The sequence below is a fragment of the Odontesthes bonariensis genome, chromosome 7 (genome assembly GCF_027942865.1).
Source record: "Odontesthes bonariensis isolate fOdoBon6 chromosome 7, fOdoBon6.hap1, whole genome shotgun sequence".
NCBI lineage: Eukaryota > Metazoa > Chordata > Actinopteri > Atheriniformes > Atherinopsidae > Odontesthes > Odontesthes bonariensis.
This window is the reverse complement of record NC_134512.1, coordinates 15,809,510-15,837,444: the sequence shown is the minus strand read 5'-3', so window position 1 is coordinate 15,837,444 and position 27,935 is coordinate 15,809,510. Positions and strand designations below refer to the sequence as shown.

General features: G+C 39.5%; 1 protein-coding gene across 6 annotated transcripts in view; it reads right to left on the bottom strand.

The window, feature by feature from the left end:
* shank3a (SH3 and multiple ankyrin repeat domains 3a) overlaps window positions 1–27,935 on the bottom strand; it is a 161,307-nt gene that overhangs the window by 100,718 nt on the left and 32,654 nt on the right. For all 6 annotated transcript variants that reach the window (XM_075469684.1, XM_075469685.1, XM_075469686.1 and 3 more), the window contains exon 3: window positions 26,984–27,055. In XM_075469684.1, coding sequence (XP_075325799.1) covers window positions 26,984–27,055 — 72 coding nt within the window. The remainder of the gene's footprint in view (window positions 1–26,983; window positions 27,056–27,935) is intronic.

Genomic DNA, 27,935 nt, shown 5'->3' with positions numbered 1-27,935 from the left:
AACTTATAGCTTAACAACAATTTCTGGTGTCGGGAAGGATAAATAGGACATTAGGAGTAAGTAAGTGGGCCCTTTTTAAAATTAAAAAGAATATACAAAAACTGACTAAGACCAACTGATGATGCTGAGAAGCAAACTAAAAGCTGTGCCACAAAGCACAAAGCAACTGTGTGCATTAAAACAAGGCTTCCTAGCAGAATGGCTCAGTACATATCATTATATGTGACACAGTGCAATGGGTGTGTTGATTCAATAGACTTTGATAAATCTACATAATAACCCCTACAGACTTTTCATGATGAGTATTGAGAAAAAAAAGAAAAAAAAAAGCACACTGATGACTCTGGCTGTCAGCTCAATAACTGCATGACATCCTGTCTGAAACCTCTGAATAAATTTCTGTGGGTAGCTATAACATAGAAGAGCCAGTCAATCACATCAGCACGTTCATCAATGCACTACAAGTTGACATGCACCAATGATGACAACTAAATCTAGAAAATGATTGCTCAGGGAAAGTCATAGAATAGTGAAGTCCTATTTTGGTGATAGTTGCCAGCAGCTTTAGGGCTATAACAAAGAATTCGTAACTTAATAAATCAATTTGATCCATGTATCCAGACTTTCCACAACAGAGGTGCAGCAGGACATAGATCATTTTGAACTGCTCTCGAAATTATTACAAAGTATTTGAAGTATAATGCAATTTGATAACATGTATGGCCACATATCTCAAGTAAAAACAAGCTCACATATGCATCGTGTGTATTTTCCCAGAGGGCATTACAAGGATCTACATCCCAGCAACTTAAGGGAAGAAGCAAACAGCATCATCATGCAAGTAGTTGTATTCCGAAAGAGAGTACATATTTAAAGGTGGGGTATGAGATGTATTCTGGAGCTTTTTTTATCATATTGTCTGAAAACCTCCTCACGACCCCATTGCACCCACTAAAATAGAATGTTTGGAGAAAAAAAGTTATATTTTAGTCCATTGTAGAGGGTGTAGCAAGAGGAAATGTCTGACCAATAGAAGTAATGATGAGAGTTACTTGGATTCTGACATGCCAATCAACCGTCAGCCCCCCTCACCCCTCCCCCCTGCGCGTTCACAGACTCGTGACTCGTTCATGTGTTTTGAAGGCGTGGTTTCGAGGGGTGGGCTGAAGGGAGAGGCAAGGTTGTGTATTTTCAAAAATATAGCTTGCAGGAACCGTTTTTCCAAGATCTCATACCCCACCTTTAATACATCACAATATGAAAAGCTTGGGAACACAACAAATCTACTTCAATAATTAGTCTAGTGAAGTATGGACCAAAGTGCACAATATTTTGTCATGAGTTATGTGCTGAAGTATGTCACCATCCTGCTATTCGCATTGCAAAAAACATCATATATATTGGAAACAGTGACATATATCCATATATCATCATATTTCCTCATCCATATATCATCCACCATCCCTATTATCACATTTTCTCCTGCATTGTCCTAAATACAGTACATTACCAAATGATGACCCCTGTGAGCTATTAGCTGGAAAACTCAATCAGACCACAACCTAATACCTTGGTATTAGTCTAAATTTTAAAAAAAAGTGCACAAAAATAATTTTTTGTACAGTTTCGTCCCAGCAGTCTCCTTATAGTCCACAGAAATGTCACAGATGACGTTGAAATGTCTGATATTTCTTCTAAAGACTCACCACTGTTGAGACAACTGCATGTGTCAACTATGTTCTAAAGTGTAGATTTAGTTTTACTGTCTCGTTTGCCATATTTCAATCTCAGAAACACGAAAAACTATCCACAGCACATTTTATTTTGCACAAACAATGCACAGCGTTGCTCCTTTAACAGGGCTCTCTTCATTTCCAGAATTCCATTATCACAAGCATGCATCAGTCTTCAACAAGTTCATTTTTAGCTGACTCAGGAATACATGGCAGAAGGCAGCTATGCAGTTTTTCACAACGTAGACTCTCTTAGCTTTTCTAGCCTTTGACTGGAATTAAAATCTCCTATAGTCTCAAGTGAGGTGGCAATCAAAAGCAAAGAAGGCTGACTACATTTTACTACATCTCTGTAGCAGGAATATTTACATGTACACAAGACTTATAAGAGAGACTACGTCAAAGATGAGGCATGGCTACGAACTCATTGTAAATACTGCAGAAAGTTTGATCAAAGTCCATCATTGGGAAAATTGTCAATGAAAAAAGGTCAGTGTTTTTCTTTGTTGTTCTTTCTTTTGTTCAAATGATATTTAAATTAAAACATATCCAAAGACCCTCAGTGACATATGTGGCCTTTAAGTACTATTGCAGGGTGTATGGAGAAGCTGCACACGCCTTCTGTTGCCCTTTAGAAGAAGACATGCTGTAAGTCCTTTCACACTAATTTGTGTCCAGTGTCATGTTTCCCCGTGTCATTTCAGCACAGAATTTGACGTGATTACTCGCACAGGAACAAAAATCATAGGCATCAGTTGTCTTTGAGAGAGTTGTCACAACATACAGCTCAGGACTTCTTAAATTGTCTCACCTCAATCTCACCTTGAATCTTACACCTCCAACTAATAATTGGTTTGGTCTGAAGTGATAACAAAGGCAGTGGAGTGACTTCACAGAGATGCTACAGAGAGCACATAAAATGACCCGTTTGCAAAGCCACAATGGATGGCTCAGGTTTACCGGAAAACACTGACACGTGGTGGATTCTTTTTTGTCACAGTTTGTAAGATTTGTTGTGAACATTATTATCATCATTATTATTAGGCGGATCTCAAACAGCAAAAGAGCTTGTCTCGACCATGAACAGTTTGAAAGAATGTCTATGCTGTGACGATGGACTGGCCTCGTAATCAAGTATGAAAGTTAATAGAGAAATGAATAAAATCACTCAAATAATTAATATATTTCTTTAAGCATCTCATCTCAGTAAGGAGGAACAGTTTTCCAAAGCCAAGTAAATCAAATGATTTACAGGGTGAGTCTTGCTCTCATATGACATGAATTGTGAAATTACTGAACTGTAACTACCTAACTTTTGTCTATTTTGAAAATGAAAAAAAAAAATACTCTGATAAATATCGATAGATAATGAGTGTACTATAAAAAGGTAACGTAATAAATGAATTGTAGTTTTCTTAACAACAGCTCAACATTATTAATAATGAGCTGCTCTTTTCCCTATTTATCAGAAATCATGACTTCCCCATCAGTATATGACTTTGTTGGCAGTAGTTTATATTGTTCCTGAACAAGACCCTGCAGCGAGCCTCGTGGTTTGGCTTGGTTTTGTGCCGTTCTATTCAGGCTAATGGAAGAACCATGTCTTCAGTCAGCAGGCACAGTTTGAAGATCTGGATGGATCTTCAAACTCGCCCTCGATGTCGAGGGCCAGCAGCCTTACTCTGAAGCCCACTGCATGCAAGAGCTACAAATTGCAAGGAATTATCCGTTATTAATTCAGGATTCTGAATATTGAAAACGTTTTTGTCACGTGAAGATATGAGTTTGTATAAGGTCGCCTCTCAGTGGAAGAGCTACCGCTTTCTGCTAGAAAAAAAAAAGATGTTATTTTTAGCGCACTCCCCTTTGGAGGTTTCCGTTTCCTCCAGCACTAAGGGGCAATATCTGCCATTGATCAAAACCTGGGAGGCCAGAAAATACAAAGAAAACACACAGGCTATAGTGCAGCTATTTTCAATGATCTGTGACTCCTTTTAAACAGCTTTTTCCATTGTTCCACACATGGAAGTAAACAAAATTTATCTCACGTTAAACAGCTCATGCGCATTTCATACAGAATATAAGGACTGCGCAAAACAGGTGAGGTGTGGAAATAGTTGAATATTCCCCCATTTTTACTGTTTAGTTATATGACGACATATATAAAACCTTTGTTATATTGAATATCCTCTTCAGGAGCTCAAATGTAGTTGGAAAATTGAATGAATAGCCTTTTCACAGGCAGACTCGATGATATCTTTGTTATTTTTCAAATTAGCTTTTTTCGTCCGGTGTTTACATTTAACCAAAAAACAGGATCAGTAGAAGAGGACAAATCTGTGAAAAGAAAAAAACACACTTTGAAACTTAGTCACATAAAGTGGTTTGGGTGTTCATTGAAGACAGAATAGGCGGATGAAGAATGGCAGAACACTATCCAAGACCATCATAAAAAGGTAGCTTCAGGAGAGTAGATAAAAAGGGTTCATCTCAAGATGCAAAAACCTGAATAAGCTAAAACAGATTTGGAAAAGTGCTCTTTAGATGAAACTAAGAATTACCTTTGCCAGAAAGATGGGAAGAAAAGAAAGTGTGGAAGAGTCTGGGCATGAATCATGATCCGAAACATACAGAAGACAGAAGCAGGTCAATTAATTTATTAAGTGTATGGGGCTACAATGTTGGCACAGAGCCAAATCACACAGTTGATCACACAGCGCTTTGTGGTGCGGTCGAACAATAACCCAAAACATGCAACAAAAGCAACCCAGGAATTTATGGAAATACATTTGTGGAATATTCTCCAGTGGCTGAATCAGCTGCATGCTTTCAAGCTAAATGCACTGCATTTCACTAGCTGAGGGCAAACTAAAGGCAGTGAGACCAACACATAAACAATAGGCAGCTGCAGTGAGGGCTTGGTAATGCATCACAGAGGAGGAAACCTATTCTTTAATGGTGTCCATGGACTCCAAAATGTAAATTAAAAATGGCTTTTTATGTAATGTGGGAAGTCAAAGTTAATACAATAATAACAAGTTCTATCAATCTTATTTTGACGACATGAAAAAGAAAATGATGTCCCGTTCAGTCAATTTATAATTAGATTCCTGACACACGATGCATTGGAACTGACTGTGGTACCGTGCAACAGAGTTTTTTCTGCTGACCGTCACACAAAGCTGGAAAAAGGGATTACTCTTTATTGTTTGAATGTATGAGTTTTTCTGTCACCAGGGTACAGTTCATCCAGCCTAACAAATCACATCCAAGCCAAACACATCAGCGTTGACCCCAGAAATATTAACTCTGCTTAAATGTGACAGATTATGTAGCGTACTGTTAAAAAGCACAACAAAGAAAAGTCAACCTAGAGTAGTTTTGCAATCTTTCCAGAAATGTCTATATCTCACCCCAATAAAATATCTTTCCTGTAGCCTCACTTGTACCTTATAACGTGCTTTTACTATCTGAACAAACTCTGCAGTGGAGAGGAGGTACATCCATCCTTCCATCCATTTTTCATACCCGCTTTATCATTTTAAGTCAAGAGGGGACTGGAGCCTATCCCAGGTGCCACTGAGCGAAAAGCAGGGCACAACCTGCACAGGTCACCACGTCACAGGGCAGAGAGGAGGTAAAGAGAGACGAGATCTCAACTTTGTATCAACAAGGTCTTTAGCTCCACCTCTGAGTATTTGAACATAGTGTATGACATTTTACATAACCCTTATCCTGGAACCTAGGCCTACTAAAGAGTCGGTAGATAATATGGCTTTTTTTTTTCCTGTTTGGCTCCCCCTACAGTTGTGGGATGTACCGCCACTCGTGTAAAAACACGCCTCCATTTGAGACCTGCACGTGAAAAGTCATACATGTACATTTGTTGTATGTATGATATATGTGGTGAATAAACATGCTCACAAAAAACAGAAATGTTGTTTATCTGTCATTGAGTTTGCTTTCTGATTTACATTTTTGTAAGGATTTGAATGTGGGGTATTTGTAAAATCAATACATGTGCAACGTAATGCAGATGGTATATATTACAGTGCCATGTACTGCAAGATAGCATAGCAGATTTATAAGGAGAATAAGTGAGAATAACTTATTTCCAAATTATTTTGAAATAAAAACGAGCTGCTAACTGAGGCTGAATCTGAGGCCGAGATAATACTGATAAGGTCATGGTAGTTTAATTCTGAGAAACTCCCACTGTCTTCTAACAGTCTACACTTGAGATGGTGCAGCTCTCCTCTCCATTTAAAGGTAATTATAATGATTACCACGGATCCTATGGCTAAGGACAAACACTGGTGGATAACAACTGATTTCTGAGCACGCCTATACATTTTCATGGAGAATACATGAATTTGAAAAATTTTCATTTAGGGAAAGATTTTAACAGATTACAAAATTTCAAGAAATTGCAATAATTTTCTCTGACTATTAATCCAGATAACATATTTTATTTCCCTTGCAGGCTGAATTTTATGAGAATTCTAAGGCCAGGAGTTCCCAACCACCAGCCTGTGAAACAAACAAGTAAAAAACAAAACGATAAAGCTGAGAATGAAGACTCCCCTATTTGAAACTTTGGATATGACGATCACAAGTTTCGAGACTGCACTGTACAACCGCATTCATCACATAGCTGTAACAGAAATACGTTTTGGTTAACACCCAACACAACAAAAATGTCAGTGTCTAAATATTTAAAGACCTAGCAGTATAACATCATACATTGCATGTGTGTCAGACATTTTCACTGCCATATATTTACACATATTATCGCTACACAGCCCGCAGCCCTTCGCAGCTGGTCGAGAGAAGGCTTTGCCATGGATGAATAGTAATTATAATGCTCACCAACAAGACGTCTGTTTCAGAGGATCACATTCTGCTCTAATGTTAACTGGCCCATAAAAAACACACATGCTCTTAACTGTTATGGGAATAAAACCATAGAGCCAGTGCAGTGGGTCATGAGTGGGATTCTGAGAGCTGTAAGGATGATGGGATGAGGGAATGTAGGCCTAACGCAGATGGCAAAGTTATGTTTACAGTAACTATCTCAATGCCAGCAGCATTGCTGACCATGTATCACGAGGACGCGTGAATGGCCACAGTTAAAAAAATTCTAACGTTAGCATAATAGTCTACTACCAGTGCTTTCATTTGGCATAAAGCAAAGTGTTAAAAGATTTTTAGAAGAAGAAAAGACCAATGGCCTCTTGTTAGCAAAGTTGTCAATTAAAAAGGAATCTCTGATGGTTAGCATCAAAGTATACTGAAAACCTAACTGATCTTACTTTGCCTTTATCCACAGCGGACAGAAAATTTGGCTTCTTTGAATTTCCAATTAATCAGACATACTTTGTTGGCATGAGGCTGTCTTCTTTATTCAACCTGAGTGACAGTGATAGAGGAAACATTCATGACTGATAAATCAGACCCAATGGTGTCAATAAGACCAGTTAATGAGCAAGAAAGCTGAAGCTGCTTCATTTCATTTAATCAATTGTTTGTTAGTAGCTTTGTTCAAAGAATATGGGGGAAATTAAGTGCATTACCATGCAAAAGAAGCACAAAAAGCAAAAGCATTAGCTGTCTGATGTTTCATGAAATGAAACACAAACCGTGGTTTCACATTCACACATTAAAGACACTGCCTTTTCTCTCTCCATCTACTTTTTGTTGACAGTCGCTTATATAAAGATCAGACAGGCCTTGACCCCCCCCAATCTCCCAGTTGCCTCATACAGAAGCTGCCCTGCTGCAGGGGCGATGCATTTTAATTCGACACAGAAACTGAGCAAGAAAAACCTTGTGTTAGATACATGTAGATTTTGAATAAGAAGGGTCATTTTTAATAGTTTCAAGATGGAGATATACCACTCTGTTTAGTCATGCAGATCGACAAAAAAAACATTTGTTAAAAACATTCACTTAGAGGGAATTTTTTCCCCCTCGTATTTGTGTGTCAGAGAAAAATGCGTTCTCCCATAATGTGGTATATATATGGAGTAATTTATTCAAATGCCCAAGTGAACATAAAGAGCTGCATTCAGTTTATTCCTTCAGTGGAAGATGAAAATATACGGCATTATTGAGAATACTAAGATGCATCTCAAGTCATCAACAAAATCATAACAAATAGAATAAAAACAGTATTGTAAAGTAGTAATCGCTCCATCGCTTCTTCCTTTTGACACAGGTTCTCCATAAAACAAAACCTCATCTTTTTGAACCTCTGTCAGTCAGAAGAAAAGTCAATTGGCTTAGCTAGTTTTTATTTGTCAGTTTTTTTCTATAATTCATGGATTTATTGCAGAATATGAGGGTCTAGAAGTATGTTCCCATTAAAAATGTAACATGGTGATAAGTGGCAGAAGCACACAAAAAATGGGCCATGTGAATGAAAGCACTGAATAAAAGCAGTACAGTACTGTACATGGTAAAGGAAATGGGTGAGAGGAAATAACCAATAAAATAAGGCAAAGCACCATTCTATCCACAGCTTTTTTATTTCCAATATCTTTGCTTGTTCATATACGGTACAATGCAGTTAGTGAGGAGTACTGTCATCTACTAATGAAGATAGCATAATATCTATCTTGAATGTATTATTATTAAACAATCATAGAAGAGTCTATTTGAGGAGAAATTCTACACTCAGATACCATTTGGAATCAGTTCAGGTTTGGTAACTTTTTCTTTTCAGTCAATGTGATTGATGAAAGAAATGTTCTTTTTACTTATGCCCGTGAGGATTACATTTATGTAAGAAAAACTGAGTCAATGTGCTGAGACACAAACAAAAATGAACTGAAAGTTAGTAAAAATGAATGAATGTAAGAAGAAAAGAAAAGTTACAACGCAGAGCGTAGCAGGCATTTTCCAAGGCAGCAAGATTTCATCTTAAAACAGTATTTTCACTTCTTGTACACTGAACAAGACTTTCTCTTCTGTGGCCATGGTGCTGCTTAATTTTCTCTATTTCATTCCAGAATTTCTCAGTTTTAGATCCAACATAAAACCATTACTAGGCGAGGCTTACAGAGCTGTGACTGACCAGTTACCCACTTCTGGGGAGACAGGTAGGTCATGTATCAGAAGAGAAACAAATGTGAAGACTTTAAGTATTTTACTTCATCCGCTTTCTTTATTTTTCACAGCTAGCAATCATGACAACAGATAAGAGTCTTCTTGATTTCTTAGAATATTACCGATATTACTGTTACTAGTAGTAGTGGAAACTGTGGTGTGACAATTTTATTTCAAGCCCAAAAGCATGTGTGTGAGTGTGTGAATGATCATATGTTCAGACAAATATTAGTTTTTCTCATTACAAAAAGCATTTCAAATGAGTCTGCGTTTGTGTCAAAAGTCACTTTTTTGCAGGAATATGGTTAATTATGTCACACAATATTGCAGTACTTAGTATTAATTTACTTTGAGTAAGGGCGTATTCACACCAGGAAAGTCCGATAGTTCACTTGCTTTGGTCAGAACCTTTTTTTTTTCATTTTGGTGCGGTTCGCTTTCAGACTGTACATTTCAGTAAACGGACCAAAATATGTCAACAAAGCCACGCGCCCTGAAGTCGTTCGGCTATTGGTCAGAATCGACACGCGCAACACAAAGTGCTTAGTTCAAAAGTGAATGTAGTCATGGACGCTTTAACTTATCTGTGAATAAGGCAAAGACGTCAGCGTTTTTCTGAGTGCGCTCCAACATATATGATATGTGGGCATCTGCCCAAACGTCCACAAGAGCACGGGTCTCCTTTTCGGCCCACGTTTGTCCCCTACTCATTTTCGGTCTAAAAATATTATTTTCGGCCTTTCGTTAGCTTTACCACAGCCGGTCTAGTAATTAGAAGAACGACGATCTGTTCTGTTACCTAGCAGCAGACAAACGACGGATGCTCCCGAGGTACAAAAAAGCAAAAAGTCTGGGATTAGGTCCGGTCTGCTTTCACACCTCCAAAAGATCCGCACCAGGGTTCGTTTGATCCGGACCGAGTCCGACCTTTCAGCTCGGTCTCGGTCCGCTTGTTTGGTCCGGACCAGAGTTCGGTGGTTTGTATTCAGACCATCCCAAAAGGTCCGAACCAACGAAAATCTGGTCCGTTTGGTCGTTTGGTCCGGACCAAACGAGGTAGGTGTGAATACGCCCTAAAACATCACACAGCTACTGAAATAAATCCAAATACGGACTTTATTCCACAGAAAGTGGGAAAAAGATCTGTTGCATTCTCTTTTTTTTTTTGTTACTTTTCGAATCCATCATAAAACCCAAACTTATGAAGATGAGGCCTATCTATGCCTCTTACTAAGCAAGTGTCATTACGGCTCTGGTCCTCTGAAATTAGGGTATTTCAGAGAGTAGAGTGAAAAGTGTCATTGAAAGTTGGGTGGCAAAACTGTAGGTCTTTCTTAGTGTGCTACAGTTATGAGTGATGGTGTACGAGTGTGGTATTGGAGTAGAAATACATTTAACATCTTAACATATGTCAGATGACATCACCCAAGTGTTCCAGTTACTGGAACCAGGCATGAAAAAAACTACAGGAGAGCAAAAACTTGACCAGGATCCTATGCACCCATATTCAATAGAAGAGATTAGCTTCAAGTACCTACAAAAAGTGCTCGAGACATGTTACGATTTTCATTCATCACATAAACCTGTTCATGGTCCCTATGCTGTACAGACACAAGTGAGCAGTGATTTAAAGCGATACAATGTAACTTCTCAAAAAGCCCACTCTGGAGCTCCCCCTACAGGCTTGGAGGTAATGTACGGTTACACTGTCGTAAATACAACACCCTTTCGCTTTCACTTTTCACGTTTGTTGACGAACCGGCGAGGAGTCAGAAGGTGCAAACTATGTCGACCGAGAAGGTAAGAGTAATCAAATGTACCTGGGAGCGCGAGAGGGGTCTATTTGTTTTTGCGGTAGGTGTGCCAGAAAGCAAGTCAAAGTACTTCCGCTCAGCTCCCGGGCCGCTACCGGGCCGCTCCAGCAAAGTTACATAGCGCAGTTTTTCCAACTCAGACCCCCGAAGGGCATAGGAGACAGGCCAATCGTAATATTAAAACTCATTCTAGCCGCACAAATTTTTTCAAGCTGTTATTTTAAGGTAGAAATGTTACATAGTATTGCTTTAACACAAGTTGCCATTAGGTTACCTATCCAATTCAACTCCCAGCTGGGGCCTTTCTGTGTGGAGTTTGCATGTTCTCCCCATGTATGCGTGGGTTCTCTCTGGGTACTCCAGCTTCCTCCCACCGTCCAAAAACATGCATGTCAGTATGATTGATGACTGTAAATTGTCCCAAGGCGTGAGTGTGAGCATGGATGGTTGTGTGTCTTGTTTGTCTCTGTGTGGCCCTGTGATGGACTGGCGACCTGTCCAGGGTGTACCCTGCCTCTCGTCCAATGACGGCTGGGATAGGCTCCAGCTCCCGTGCGACCCTTGGATTATAGAAGATGGATGGATGGATGTTCTTGTCAAAGAATACTTGCCTTCTTCCTCCTAACCTCCTTATAGCAATTGGGATTTGTTGCTTTTTCCTGTTGTACCAAATGTATATCAAACTGTAACCCCAAAACACAACAGTGACTTCTGCGTGCCGTTACACCCATAGAAGATTAATGTCAATTATGATGCCAAAATTCATGCGACAATACCAAGTGAAATGGGCACTGTTATTCATTTGGCCGACCATGCACAGCATAACTGTCAAGTTTGAAAAAAACAGGGAGACTGGCAGATAGTGTGCAAACAGGTGAGTCTCTACAGATATCTGTACAACCCATCAAAACCTAATAAGGTACATCCATCCATCCTCTTTCAATGCCAACTTAATCCAATGCAGGGTCACGGTGGGCTGGAGCCTATCTGAGCTGCCATAGGGCGAGGGGCAGGGTACACCCTGGACAAGTTGCCAGTCCATCACAGGGCCACACATAGACAAACAACCATACACGCTCACACTCACTCGTAGGGTAAATGTGAAATCACCAATTAACCTAAGCTGGAGTACCAGCAGAGAACACACGCATGCATAGGAACATACAAACTCAATACAAAGACCCCAGCCGGGTTTTGCATCAGGAACCCTCTGCAACAGTGCTAGCCACCACATTCATGTGCAGCCCTAATAAGGTACAATTATTCCATGTTACAAAAACATAGAAAAACACTTTGAAGTGAAACAGAGAAGCTGCTCCACTTGCGTATATATAATGTACCTCCCGTATGACTTCTTCGAGTGCTACTTCTACAATGTAGCAGTCCAACTCTCTCTTTTGTTACACCTACTATTAAGTATGAAGACTGCAGTTTGTCCGATACACGTGAAGCAGTCATGGTGCTGTACTAATATCAGAATTTGCTCACTTTTTTTTTATTCTTCTCAGCTTGAAACAAGAGAAGCAATAAGTCCTTCTAACGTTTTCTGCTGAAACATAAATCTAAAATTCAAATTTTTTTCTGATATTAAGCCTTCTAACGTAGTAGTAAAGATCATTAAATTTGTATTTCGAATAATATCCATATCTGTCTATATAAAAGTATTGCACATGTGAGAATTTGTTCTGTTTAAGGATTTATGAAATAGAGAGCATCATACCCTGTAGATGGCTCTAAAATGAGTATTGGTTACTGCACTACAAAACAGTCGTGAATGCAACGTCTTAAATCAGTTTTGAGCATTAAATGTACCGGTAAGCATCTATGGTAAAAGCATTAAAAACACACCGAGGCTGTTTAATTGTTTTGGCATTTTTACAATAATTGTAACTGATTATATGGACGGCCAACATAGAAGTAGCATGAAAGTGGTTTAATAAGCGCACATGAACACTGCGGGACTTTCTTTTCAGTGAATGTAAATCCTTACTGGAACACTAAAGAAATAAAAAATGACGACAACCGTAATCCTTTAGGAAAAGGCACCTTTTTAGCTTCCAGTGGATTCTTTTAATTCTTGAAAAAAGATTTTCAGTGATGTACTACATAAAAAGAATAATACTGGTTTTCCAAACCTATTACCCGATAAAAGAACATATTAATTAACTCTCTGTGTTAAATTTGGGTGTTTAAGCACCCTGGAGACACTAAGCTGCTGCACAACACCTCATGTCTGGCAGTTCTTTGTGTTTCTTCTGTCTTATCTGTGGAGGCAATTTTATTCTGCTATGTCTGTTTGGGCCTCAGTCCACAGTATGTTTGTCTGAGAGAACAATAGCTGATGATATCCAACTATCTATCTGTAAAAATTATACAATTGCAAGGAAAAAAACAAACAAAAAAAACAACAATATATAGTGAGGATTTGATTCCAATAAAAAGTATTTTCTGTGAGGGGAATCTTCAACCTCTTTTTGCAACTGTATAGTTCCAAAATAAATCGCTTACTAAATGGATACACCCTTAAGCTTCAGGATGAAATTTATTGGATTTATTCACATTTGTGTTTAGACACATACACACACACTCAAAGACACACACGTATAAAACAACACTTAGCGATTCAGGATTTAGCACTTTAAACACACACATGGTAATCATGATGTATGAGTAGAGTAAAAAGCCCACACTCAGAGTCAGTGATGGGGTGCTGTTACTATAGCAACAGAAAACATATCATACAGGGTAAATGTTTCTGCATAGCACAAAATCACTTTTACAACTCCATAGTGAAGGTTTAGCAAAAGCTCAATCCCCTCTCACAGCTTGCTCCATTCAAATGTGACAAAGTCATTCTTATAATAATCAGAAAATTTATTCTAAAAACGTTGTTTGTCTTACGTTTAGGTCCTTTAGTTGTGATTAGACTGACCTTTCTAGTTTGTTAAGAGGCGCCGTGATCTTTTCATTGATATGCCTGACAGTTGGAAGAACATGCACATGCAAGTATGGTTACTCAATTAGGTGACCTACTACTTTTATACTATGTTAAATCAGGCTCAATCTGCATATTTGTTATTTCAGTATTGGTAGTGATTATGTAGTAGCTATCAAATGTACTCCGTGTGTTACATCTGTAATTACTGATGTTTGAAAAATATTTATTTGTAAAATAGCTAATGTCTAGCCACATGCCTGACCACAAATGTAAAAATAGAGGTCCATAAATTGTCACACTTACAAATAAATTCCCACATTATAAACTACTGTAGTACATGTTGCCACACATTACAGACATCTTTACAAGGAAAATGTCAGGGTGGTACCTGCATTTTCCCACCATGACACCATTAAGTGCCTGTCTCATGAGCAATAGCAGTGATGAGTGACTAACCTCTGTAGCCCGACTCCTGGTAGCTCTCTCTGAATGTGACAGCATGGTGCCTCCTGAGTAATCTTTTTCAAAGTAATTTAGGTTGGTGTATAGCTAGTTTTACCCTTACGGAGTACAGTTTGGGCAGGCAGAACAGTGAGAGCTTTCTAAAAGGGTTGGCTAAAGGCTGGAACAAAGCAGGGTAAAGCCACAACCTCTTTCCCACTCAACAACACACACACACACACACACAAGCTGGCACAGAAAAGGCTTATTGTATGGCACCCCACAACACATTCTGTTGTACACTCAACTACAACCAACTTCATCCTTACTGCTGGCCACAATGGCAGCATATTTTTGTAAAGCATTGTCTCTTCAGTCCAAATAATTAAGCTCTGGGGTATTTGCCAATCAATACTTGAAAAATATTCAAAGGGAAGGAATATGAATAAACAAAGAGACAAATGTGTGTACAACTTTGTGTTCGTTACCAGATGGAACTGCACTCACAGGTAAAATCTGATCTGTGTCACAGCGAAGTGTTGTTTGATTAAAACCAAGAGACGCACACTACAATGTGCAAATAATCAGGTGCACCGAATGTAAAGTAAACAAATGTGGCAAACAACAGCGAAATGCTGCATCCAGACATATTTTGGCACACATAACTGTTTGCAACACAAATGTAACAGTTATCAACACACCAAGCACACAGATTAGGTTGATTATGTTGTGTCATTTGCCAGATGCAACTGAAATAAATAGATGGGGTGCAAAACAGATTATAGGTTACGTAAAAGTCGGCAAAAAAAAACTACGTATATCTTAGTCGCAAAATTTTGACACATGAAATATGAGAGCAAAGCATCTCTGTCATTTGGATACATGACTGTCATTTTGTGTGTTTGTGTTTGTAAGCAGGGTGGTTAGAGAGGATGACAGGAATGCCTGCTGTCATCAGAATCAAAGAGTCCAGAGAAAGAAAGGGCTGAATCAGGTCCAGTCATGTGCTTTCAAACTGACACTAGGACACAGAGGCTGACAGCAGGGGGACAGAGCTGGAGGATGAAATACGACTGAACAGAGGTAAGCTGCAGCTCAGCCAAGTAGAACTTATGTCAAAACAAAGCTGAAAATATTGCAAAAAGGATATTCTCCTACATTTCAACCTTGGCTGCAAACATGGCCATGGGCTACAGAGGGAGAATAGAGGAGGGCAGCCATCACATTCCAGGCTGAGGCAGGAGGTATATAGGAAGTGTATTTATGCAGCCTGGTGATTATTACAGCTCTATTGTACTTTTTGCCTTTGGCATCCTATTTACAAACATCTCACAGTGTGACCTAGAATGATGGGCGTCCAGTTAGTGGGATACACAGTATGCTTTCAACAAATCGTATCCATGTCAAGACTGTACTGCAAGCTCTGCTTCGATCAACTTAAGTGCATAGATGAATGGATGGATTTTCAATATGTTTTTGATTCATTGATGCTATTTAAAATATCATTTTCAATCTCAGACACGTGTGCAGACTTATTTTTCTGCGTAGTTGTCCATTTTGGCAGATTAATTTAAAAAAAGGATTGGCTGCGCCCCCCTATGTACCAAGAGAGGTTTATTCGATATGAGCCACAGTGCATGGAGTTGGGAATATGGAGGTGACCTCATCATCCAAACTGTGTAGAAAAGCAACTCAATGTCAAACTGGGAAATGGTCTCTTATTACCACATGTCACTAAATCATTTCCCACATCAGAGATAGAAATGTTTTCAGACCTGTTTTCATGTGACATTACAGATCTCAGTGAGCCCTTCAAAGAGGACCCTTCATACATGCTATAGACGGCTGCAGTAAAATGATTTCCTTGAATAACAAAAACAGAGTATTAACATTAGAGGTACATACACGTAGAAACTACACAAAAGTTATTGAGTGTAATATGAACAGCCTTGGGCTATAAATTCTTCATGGCCTGGTTTCAAACTATATTCAACAACACAAAATCAATTCCTTTTTTCTAATGCTTCTCATCGCTCTCAGTAGCTCTTTTACATACGTATCACAACTCGGTTTAAATAGAATAAATAAGATGGATGGTGAAGGACTCAAAAGAAATTCGTACGTACGAGCTAGAAATCCAGCAGAACATGTTGATGATACAGACAATTCAGCATCTTTATTGTTAGTAAAGAATACCAATCATACTTTGTGTAATTTAAAATGTTTCATTTGAAAATGAATGGCATCTCTAAGCATATCAAAATAACAGAAAGGACACAGTGTTAAGCTCTAATTAGAATATAGCCCATAAAATATTTACATACTTTATCAATAATTGACCGAATGGAGAGATGGAAGCACAAGTCAGGTTGCCCAGATGTGAAGTAGCTCATGTAAGCCTTCCTGCATTGACAGATGTCTTTCCCTGAACTATCACTGACAGTTCCTAGACGCTCAGCAAATGTTCACAGAGTGAACCAAGTGTACAACCACTACCAAGTGTAGTGGTTGCAACAACTACACAGCACTACTGTGCTGGTTACTATGCATATACACACATTTGTGTACTATACTGTCACCTACAAGTACACGTACAAAAAAAAAAAAAGTTGTCCTCCGTCACTCAGAAAGCCCTAAAACACCTTCGATCACAGTGGGCACAGCCACGCACAAACATTACATGACATATCAGGCACTCCAAAACATACAGAAAACACACACACAAATGCAAGAACACAGTGAGTTGCTGAACCAGGGCACAGAAAAACATTAGCATTCTGTCAAGGTTTGAGATAAGACTGCACCAGCTCCTCACACAGCCAACATGCAGCAGAGCATAACTGAAGAAAATCAACAGAGAAAGAGAGAAGAGCATAGACAGGTAGTGTCAGCGATGGGTTGAAGAGAGTCTATGAATAAGTGGAGATAGAGATGCAACACAGCAAAACAGAGGGTGAAAAAGATGTGTTTAAACATGAATAAATGGCTAAAGCCAATGACAGAGATGATGAGAACAATCGGGGTACCTTACTATTGATCCTGGCCTTGCGGGCTTCTTGAGATTTTCTTTCCTTCTTCTCAGATCGTTTTCTTTTGCCCAGAACGGATCCCATCTCAAACACACATGGGCACACTCCCCCGTCACACATGCAGTTCCATAGGTCAGCTACAATTCGAATGCCACAACATCCTCCACATGGCCATGTCCAGCCCCCCTCTCCCTCCTCTACTCTCCTCTTCTTTTTCACCTACTCTTTGACCACCTTTCGCCAAGTGTACACTCACATGTTCGTTCACACAAACTTCCAACCCAACCATTGCACACACACTAACCCATGTGCATGCACGGACAGACAGAGATGGTAAGGGGGGGGTTCTGCGGGATGCTGGAGAGAACATAGAGTGGAGAGAGAGAGCGAGCTAAACAGGAGGGAGGAGAGGAAATGTAAGACAGAGGGAGGGAAAACCAAAAGAGGGAGAGTGGGTGGGGTGTTTAATCAACTGAGGACATGGATATCCAAAGTGAAAGGAAATACAGAGAAGAATGAGAGGAATGTACACAGAAATTTGGTAGTACACTGGTGTTATCCCAACAGTGTGCTTAAACTAAAGTTATAACTTAAATTGGGGGTTTTATGACTATATGATTGTAATAAATGCACTAAACTATTTGTCCAAATGACTTCACTTACACAGCTCCACATATGTTCAGTACGTATGGTTTATCAGGTATTAAAACAAATGAAAACAACACCTCACAATAGAATCACCTCAGACAGTTACAGCCAAGTTCTCTTAAACGTAAAAAAAAAAAAATCACAATTTTCATGTTTGGGTTTTGTTGGTATCTTTGAGTGTGTGTGTGTGTGTGTGTGTGTGTGTGTGTGTGTGTGTGTGTGTGTGTGTGTGTGTGTGTGTGTGTGTGCATACTTGAACAAGTAGTAGAACAAGAGTGTTTTTGTATGTATGTATTGATTTATGTCTCTACTTTCTTCAAACCACAACAACTCTCTTCCTTTTGGGGGATTATACCTAAGGGAGGTTTGTGTGTGAGGGATTCCCCACTGGTGATATCCGCTCATCCTGTGCCAGGCCACTGTGTGTCTGTCCGTATATGCAATTGCATGAACTCATGTCTGTGTCTATGAAGGAAACCCACATCAGCTTTTATGTTGAGTGCGACTGCAATAAAACTCCATCTGGAACATAGTAAAACATACAATGAGCTACATTCTTTGTGGGGTTTCATCAAAAATTGAAAATAATGCAAGAATTTCCATTCACAAACACAATAAGCTGTTAACAATAATACAAAATCTCAGTGTAGGAGGAATAGCATTACTCTGCTGTACATTTGTGCGGAGTCTTGTGGATTATTCTCTCCCACGTCGATAGACAAAGAAAATGATGCATAATGGTTTAGCTTGTGAGTAATACTACACAATACAGTTCATTTTTATCCAAAGAGCAAGCACAATCTGTACTTTCAAACTGCATGTGATTTCACAGTTCATTCAAGATAAGAGCTCATAAGACGTGCTCTCGCTCCGTGATTGTGCTCCGTGGCATCCGTGACCACATTATCAAATAGTGCATAACTAAATGCCCTCTAATACTGTTTGGCCTCAAGCTTTTCTTTATCCCCTCCCTATACACATATATATGTATATATATATATATACTGTATATATATATATATATATATATATACTGTACATATATGTTGTATTCCTAAGTTTTCATAAGACCGGACATATATATGTTGTAAACATCTTTCATTGACTGTCTATGTCTATGACTTCCTCACAAAAAAACACAATATGAGTGCTGTCAGGAGCTGCTTGTTGCCCTTAATACTTTAAACACAGACTTTGCTGGAGAAGTTCAAGGAGAAAGTGAAGTTTCTGCACGGTAAACAATTACTAAATCAGTTTGAATAAAGCATTTAATTATCTAAAAGACGACCAACAGAAAAATAGAATCTTTAAATGACATGAAGCCCTTTCTATCACATGGCCAACTGCCTGTAACAAATATCCACAGATATGCATCCTTTTTTTCAACAAGTATACAATGTCAATTTTCCATTAAGCAACCATGCATGGGTAACCAGGACAGTTAAAGGGTGACAAGGTCGGGTTCAGTCAGGCAAAGGGAAAAATAAATGGGAAAATCCTATCAACTATGACCTAATTTTAAACTTTCGCCTGCAGCTAATAAACTCTATGGTGGCAAAGTAGGCTAATGCTTGACCTCTGCTTTGAATGGCAGCTGGCTGTGGGAAGAACATTGGGCCTCATTCAAGAACATTGTCGTATTTTTATTCTAAATTTCTCTTACTTTTTTCGTAAGGTCTCGTACGAACACGTCAGATTCAACAAACGCTCTTAACTTGGGAAAAAGTGTGTAAACGACCTGCGTAAATGATGAATCCCACTCGTGCGTATCTAAGTGCACAAGGATAGTAGATTTGCATACTCCACACCCAAAAATAATACCATATTAGGAGCTGTGCTTCCTCTCTCCTGTGCCAGGAAGTGTTGAGTGTTGAGTCATGAGAATGGCATCAAGGCGCATAAAGAACAACTTTAGGGGCTCTGAGACTGAAGTTCTGCTTTCAGAGATCCAAAAAGGAAAATCTGTCATTTTTAGCAATGTCAGCAGTGGAATTACGGGACCTGCTAAAGCCAAGAAATGGGAAGCAATTAGGAGTGCTGTTTATTCCGTGTCACCTGTGGTTCGTAATGTCACCGAAATAAAAAATAAATGGTTTGATATGAAAATGGCTTAACTAAAGCCGTGCAATCAGTTGTTGCCTCATCATGATGGCACATTGATGGGGCGGTCCATGAGGGGGGTCTTCTGGCACCACACCTTCTGGTCTGCCTGAGCTGCCTGAGCTTCAGGTTGTAGGAGACCCTCGTTCATGGCAATATTGCACAAATCTGGCATGCCTTCTCTGGGCTCAGTGTTTCCCACAGAATTTTTGGAAACTATGGGGGGGGTAAATTCATGCGGCGTAAATTTGTGCGACTGCAGATTTTATTTGATTTGATTGATTTGCACACATTCATTCAAATATAACACATACACAATAAAACACAACAAATTAAAAAAAAAGGAATGTGTGCTGGAGATTTCAGAAACCCTTGTGGGCTTATGAGGAAACCTCATCTTGTCATTAAAACCCAATGATAACAATTGTAATAGAAAATATTTACAGGTTAAAACTAAACTTCATGAAAAATATGAATGGATCATATACAGTGAGTACTTATGCCTTTTTGAGAAACTTGAAAAGGTTGTCCTTGATAATAAAGGGTGTGGGAAGTACACAATGAGTTCAGGAACACATCAGAAGTGGTTTGGTTTTGATATCTTTAAAAACAAGAGAGCTATTACAAAATAAAAGTCTAAAATGGAATTAACTATGCACACTGAGTAAATGTTCTACCTAAAATGATTTTTCTGGAAACTAAAAGGCTGTGAAAGCTTTATAGTGAGTTCACAAACCCATCAGAAGTGGTTTGGTCTGCATTGGTTGAATATCCAGTGAGAACAAAAAAAGGCGTTGCACTTTTGCGACGGTCCCTAAGCGCTCCGGCTGCCGTAGTTCACTTAGAAATATATTCGGCGCGGTTACTCTGATCTTTCAGGCTTACTTTGGTGAGTTGATAAAGCCTGTGGTATGTTAGTCTTAGTTTTCTGTAAATATTAATACCATCCTGAGGCTAATTGGTGCGGTTTTCGTGACGCTATTACAATTACAAAGCTGGAAAATAGGCGAATGTCGAATATAAAACCAACTTCACCCCGCTCCGCCTAGTCGGGATGGTTGAACCACACATGCGGGACGGATGAAACACCTTATTTTAAACTGAAACTATTGACCTTACTATTTTTTTAAGCAACATACCGGACAACATACTAGTGTACCCGTCATTGCTCAAATTTCACATTATTTTTCATAATATAAATAGGTCAAAAAAATACGTTTGTCAACAAAATCACGATGATTACAGCTGACCTTTGTGCACGCGCACCCACTGTGTCAATCGCCCCGACAGCGTCAGCGAAATAACCTTTTTTTGCCACTAAACTTAAAAACTCTGACACTGCAGACTTTAGGACATGTTTAATTAATAATTCACCTGTTGTATAGTCATATTGGTTGGTTTTCGAGGAAATCGCTGTGTTTCAAAAAAAAAAAAAAAAAAATCGCTGTTTGGGATTCAGAAACTATGGCGGCCAAAAGGAAACTATGGCGGGCCGCCATAGTTTCCTCAATGTATGGGAAACACTGGGGCTATTTGCCCCCCGCTGTATCGAGACACACCCACCTGGCCTTGAGCTCAGTGCCTCCACGACAGGGGCACGGGTGTTTTGATGCGTATATGTTTCTCGTGCTCCAATTATGATTGGCAGTCCAGCCACGGCATGAAAGTCCCTTTTAAAGCTGCAGTCGGCAGGTTTTCAAAATTGCGAGTCTAAAGTCGGAAAATTCGAACTGATACAACTTTCAGGTCCCTCCCCCAACCTCTAACAAGCTCCGAATCGCCCCCCAAACCCCTCCCCCTCTGTGGACGAGGTTGTGCACGAGTTCACACCAGTGTGAGCGCACACAAGCCTGGGGCAGACTCACGCTAAGCAGCGTGTACACAAGCTGTGATTGACAGGTAGGATTCCTCCACCCTAACTTGATTGGTTAAAAACAGCCGGGAGCGCTCGGTTTTTGCAAGCATGATTACAGGCTTCAGAGGGAGCTACAGATTTCGTTATTTTTCCTAAACAGCCTATTTAATATTCTACTTCCAGAATCCCATGACAGTTCAAGCTAATATGACTAAAAAAAAGTTGCCGACCGCAGCTTTAATTTGTACTTGTTGGACAGCGGTGTTTGGGAATTTGATGTACCATGGGTGATAAACTGATGAGAGCTTTGATGACCAAGGGGAGCGCAAGACTCACAGAGGACTGGGACACCCCCGATCTGTCTCCAATCTCCCTCTGAAAGGTTCCAGTGGCCAAAAATCCAAGGGTGGTGAGGACCTGGACGTGTGGTGGAATTGGGTTTGATCGGCGTGTTTCTCTCTGGAGTTGTGGCTCTAGCAAGCTGCATATTTGCAGCAGCACAGTCCTTGGGAATCTCAATCGCAATGTCAGCCATTCGTCTGTCTCCACATGGATATCCACACGGTCTCTTCCAAGAGCCTGACGTGCTAAGGCATCCAAAAGCAGCAAGACAGCCGCTGGTTACGCTTCCCATCGACCTTGTTATATACGGATTCAAATGAACCTTCAATTAGTGCATAATTTGAGTCAAACAGAATAATGTCGGCATAATTATGGGGTATAATGTACATTTATTTATGTTTTCTTCAAAGTAATTAAATATACAATCCATTAGTCAAGCAAACTTGATTTGAATAACAGCGGACTATTTTACGAAACTCCTACGACAGCTCTGGATCACTCGTAAATTCTGTTCGTACCTGAAAGAAAACGTAAAATACGAAAAGATTGGTGAATGGGCAAATTCTCTTAAATCACTCGTACGGACGGTTTAAGAACAAATCTGTGCGTACCAACGGTTCTTGCATGAGGCCCAATGTTAGTGTCAAGGCTGCAGGAGCCAACTAATACAGGCTTTCCTTCTTGACTCCTTAAGTCATTATGCAACGAGAGCAAATATGAAATTAAGGAAAAATACAGGAGATAAACATCAGTGTTTCATTACTTATTTACACTTTAAAAAAGCAAATGTTCACAACAACAAATGGAGGAGGATGTTAATACTTCTTTGTCACATATCTTCAAAAAGAAAACTTCATGACTGACCACTGTTATACAATTCTGAGTCCTTATCAGTCTCAAATTTACAACTAATCATAATGCATCATGCCGTCACATAAGATCAGCTACACCTGTGGAGACAATAGTGATTTAGATCATAGACAGTGATGCAACTCTCAATGATGCTCACATAATCTCTCAGATAGATTGCCACACCCTACTGTAAATATGTGTCATGACTACTTTGTCCATCTTCAGTCCAAAACAATATAATGATCATGTCTGGAACTTGTTGAGCTGAACTGCCACTGTTAGCCACTCTACTACGGTGTCTGTCCTGGAATACACTGTGTTTGAACATAAGTAGCTAAAAGAACACGGTGCTTTCAGCAGCACCTTCACACATTTAAGTTTCCCCTCTGTGGGACAATTTTAGGTTCAGGGAGACACACTCTTTTTTTCCATTTTACGGGTTCCACTTTTAGTTAGTTATGAGCAGGGATAATAACGAGTTCTATCTGTATAAATGATTTATTGCTTTGAATTACCCCTGATATTGCATCAGGGCAGAAACTGGTCTTGGTTGCACATGCCAGTTAAGCACCGCTCACTCACACTTTGGCATATCAAAGTAGAACAGTAGCAGACAGAAGCAGTTGACTTCAGAGGGGTCAGAGAAATATTTGAAAGCATGACTCATCCCTCTGCCATCCAAATCTCATTCACTATTTCCCATTCTTTCTCTCTTATTAAGAGTAAACAGCACAAAACCATTTACTGTCAATGGAGAATAAACCAGAGAAACTCACAGTTCCCCATCTATCTAATCAGTCAAATTCAATCATAATCTAAATGTCCAACACACACATGCTTTTCCCTCTGCTCATGTTTGTGACCAATCTGTTGTTGTAAAACCAAAAAACAGAAGTGAATCCTCCAAATCCCCTGACAGATTTTGAAATGCGGCATTTTGCTGTCTACTCCCCTAATATTCAATTTATTGTTGGAAACTTCCAAAAGGAATTTGACTCTAATAAATAAAGGCAGATCCAACATTTCAGCGAGACATAACCAGCTCATTTAAGTACAGCTTTATATCAGTATTATGCCAGGGATAGGCATAAGTACCGTTTTCTTGAAAGATACTGCACCGCATGTCGTGTCAGCAACTTTTTCATGGGATAGCCATGAAGCTCACTATGAGACTAAAGCCCTATTCGGACGGGACTAGTTTAATGGGGGGACCTGGGGTAAAGTAATAATAACCGGGAAATCTAGTCCCGTCCGAACGCGCCATGTCAGTAAAGATAGCAGAGTATGTCGGTAAACTTTGCAGAGAATTCTACCTCCTGTGAAACGGTCCGGAGTATCTACCATAGGTAATACTAATCCCGTGCGAATGCGACCTTCGGTAATAAGTACGGAATATGTCGTCACATCCTTTTAAAGAGAGAAACAATTAGGTGTGTCTGTTTGCAAACATGGAGGTTCTGGATGAAGCGCTGCTCGCAAGCACGCATGGTCGGCGCCATGTCTGTTTACAGATGGAGTTTACGGAAGTGAAATGAAGACGTGCTTAGCATCCAGGATGTGACGGTTGTGCGTAACCAACAACTCCTCCCATGTTAGATGAATATTACAGGGATTTCTTGTCCCGTCCGAATTGGTCATTTCTTCTCCCTGGCGTCGTCTGGTTAACCAACATTACCATACGTCCCCCCATTGAACTAGTCCCGTCCGAATAGGGCTTAAGTCAGCAATAAACTGTTGAAGGGGAACTCCGGGGCATTTGAAGCGCAATCCCATCGCTAGAGGTTGTCAAATACTGACAGTAGGACACAGACTGGTGCAAATCGGCAAACGAGTCAATGGACGATAATCCCATATACAAAACAATTATCTTCTCTAGAAAAACTGCGTTCAAGTATTTAAAACATTACAACAATACATGCCCAGCAATATTGTTGTAATGTTTTAAATACTTGAACGCAGTTTTTCTAGAGAAGATAATTGCTTTGGATATGGGAGTATCGTCCATTGACTCTTTTGGGCTTTCACATGCGCGAGCATACCGACAACCGGTAAGTGACATGCTGTTTATAAAGTTGTTTTGTAACGTCCCCATGCCAGTAATGTGAGAACCATGCATATGGTTTTGATGGTAAGGCTTGTGACTTTATTGTCGGATGGTTTATAAAGTGGTGTGACGTTTCTGCAGTGTGCAAGTTGTTGTTTTACTTAGAAGGTTTAGCACTTGCCCTTAGCCACCACGTATTTGGCTAGCATGACAGGCTGCGCAAACAGCGCAATCGCCGCACAGGGAGCGCCGATTTGCACCAGTCTATGTCCTACTGTCAGTATTTGACAACCTCTAGCAATGGGATTGCGCTTCAAATGCCCCGGAGTTCCCCTTTAAACTGTTCTTGCAAGCTTTAGTCTATAAACTGGAAGAGAGACACACATGAACATTGTTCACACATGAGAAGGTGGCTTAAATTTATGGATCTATCCACCAAATATCTCTAACTGGGTTTGAATTTCAACCATATATTGTTTGCATACTTTTTCTTCATTACTTAATCAGTCAATAACTAGTTCCCAAGCAATAGACATGTTTAACAGAAGCTATTTTAGCATGTCATAAAAGGTAAATAATAATGGCCGCATTTTAATCCTTCTGTTGTGCATGCTGGTTCACTGTCATAGTTTAGTGGGACACTGCTGGCAACTAAGCCATCATTAGTGTTATTAATTCCATCTGTGCATTTCCCACTGTGACAAATTAAAATGTGTGCTGTGAGAAAGTTCCATGTGCATAGTGTGACAGATTTTCTCGATGGCTTTGCAGACTTAGTGAGCTGCTCACAACATTGTTTTCAGCATCTCCGTCTGTGCATTTCTGACCACCTTCCTTCCAAACCCACTGTCTTGCAGAATCAGGCTTATGGATTTGTTTACCAGTTTGGACTCCCTTTTCATTGCTGTCTCTAAGCCTGCTGATTAATAAAGTAAAGTCTGAGTTTTACTGTAGCTGCCTGGCCTTCTGCTAATTTTTCCCATCCAAATAATGACACGCAAATGTTCCTTTCACAAATTCAGATATAAATAATTTCTCAAAATGCATGCAACAAAGAGCTGTCATTATTATCTTCATCATGTAGAGTTCCAGTTTATTCCTAAATTATAGGTTGACATGAAGTTACGTATTTTAAAAATTTAGATTTGTACCCGCTTAATATTTTGAAAAAAGTCGGTTGACAAGAGTAGGAAAAGATAAGGCTGATACACAGCACTGGAAATAAGTCAAACCAAAATCCTAATATTTCACACATATTGTCTTTATACAAGGCTCTTAGTTGTCTTGAAGTGGAATAATTCAATCACACATGAGAACAGAGCTTTTACTGTTGCCCTCTTTAAAAAAAAAAGGGAACACAAGTAAAAACCCCTCGGATGCAAATATTCAACAGCTTATTACAAATGAGAAGCAAGGCAATGCCTCAAGTCACCTGGAGGGATGAAGTCTACCTGACTGACAAACTGGGAATTCACTTGTCTTTGATTTTATCCCTGTATGGACTTACTAATATTCTACACCCTTTACAGTAAAGTAGTCACAATTTCAGAAATTAGGTCGTTAAACGAAACTTGAAATATCTTCAAACACATTTTCCATACGCTGCAATTAACCTGTCACTATTTCCGCCCTCCTTCTGGTAAGTTCCAATTTTCTAGAGCTATTTACTATCTTAAATACTGTCTTCCAGTGTCAGACAAATACTGCGCTATGACGCCCATATTCAAATATGGTTTGGAACAAGCACATGGGGTCAACGAAGGGTTTGAATATGAAAATGATGTCAGTCACACCCTTTAGTCTTTACTGTTAACAGCTATCAGCCCAACTGAACGCTTACAAAAGTGAACCAATATCTCAGACACCACTCTCCACTACTATCACTGTCAAACCAACAGACATAATTATAATAATAATAATTAATTCTTTCAGTATTGTAGGGGCCTAGCACCTCACTGAATTATCATGCCATCTTTCATATGAACAGTGTTTTACATGCTGTTTTACGTGTATTCTTATCCACTTAGTTCACGTGGTTTCATAAAACAACTAAAGGGAATCTACAGTGATTTAGTCTTACCTTGGTATGGAGCTTAGACAACTGCTTTTCATCCAAGTAGGTCTGAGTGTAGACACGTCTCTTATAGCGGAACTGAAACAGAAGAACATACGATGTAGGCTTAGTGTGCTTGTGTCTTGACAGTAAAAAATATAATAAAAGAGTTAAAACTCATTCAAAATCAATTTGCCATGCAGAATCAGCTTCTCACACACAGCTGTAAAAACAATTTCTTCTAGTTAGCTTGTCCTATGAGAGAGCGAAGTTTAGAGGGTGGATATAGAAATGATAAAAATGTTTTGACTCATTTGATATTACAGTCTGACTGGGGGTCCAAATATCTCCCCACAAATTCATTTCTTTCCATCATCCCTGCTCATCGTCTTCACGTAATAATCTTGCGTGAAAATCTATTCACAACTCGTCAAAGCGTGACTAAACAGAAATTGTAAAACAACAATGACAACAAAGAAAGAGATATTTCCAATTTCAACTAAAAAACAGTGCTAGAAAAAGCACAGCAACTGCATTCCCTTTCCCCCACCTTTAATATAACAGGTTTCTTAAACTGTAAAAGGTCAATTGGAGCCCCCAGAGAAAACACATTTACAGGGAGAACTTTCAAACTCCACGCAGAAAAGCCTCAGCTAAGGTTCAAACCAGGAACCTTCTTGCTGGGTGGCGGTGCTGCTTCCAGGAAGACGGCACATAAGACATAACTACAATGTCAATGGAAAGGTATGGAAAAAGTGCATGAATTATCTGCTTTTATATTTCTGTCATCAAAGTTATGAAAACATGAGGCTGAGAAATACAGCATCAGTCCTATTCCTAAATGTTCTCCTGCTACAATGAACAAAGTATATTTAGATAGGAAGTGAGCTGCCTATTCCTGTAGAACCTGTGTCGTCTTTTGGTAACAGGAAGGTTACTGAGACAAAACGCAACTATGGTAGCTGTATGATAATATGTA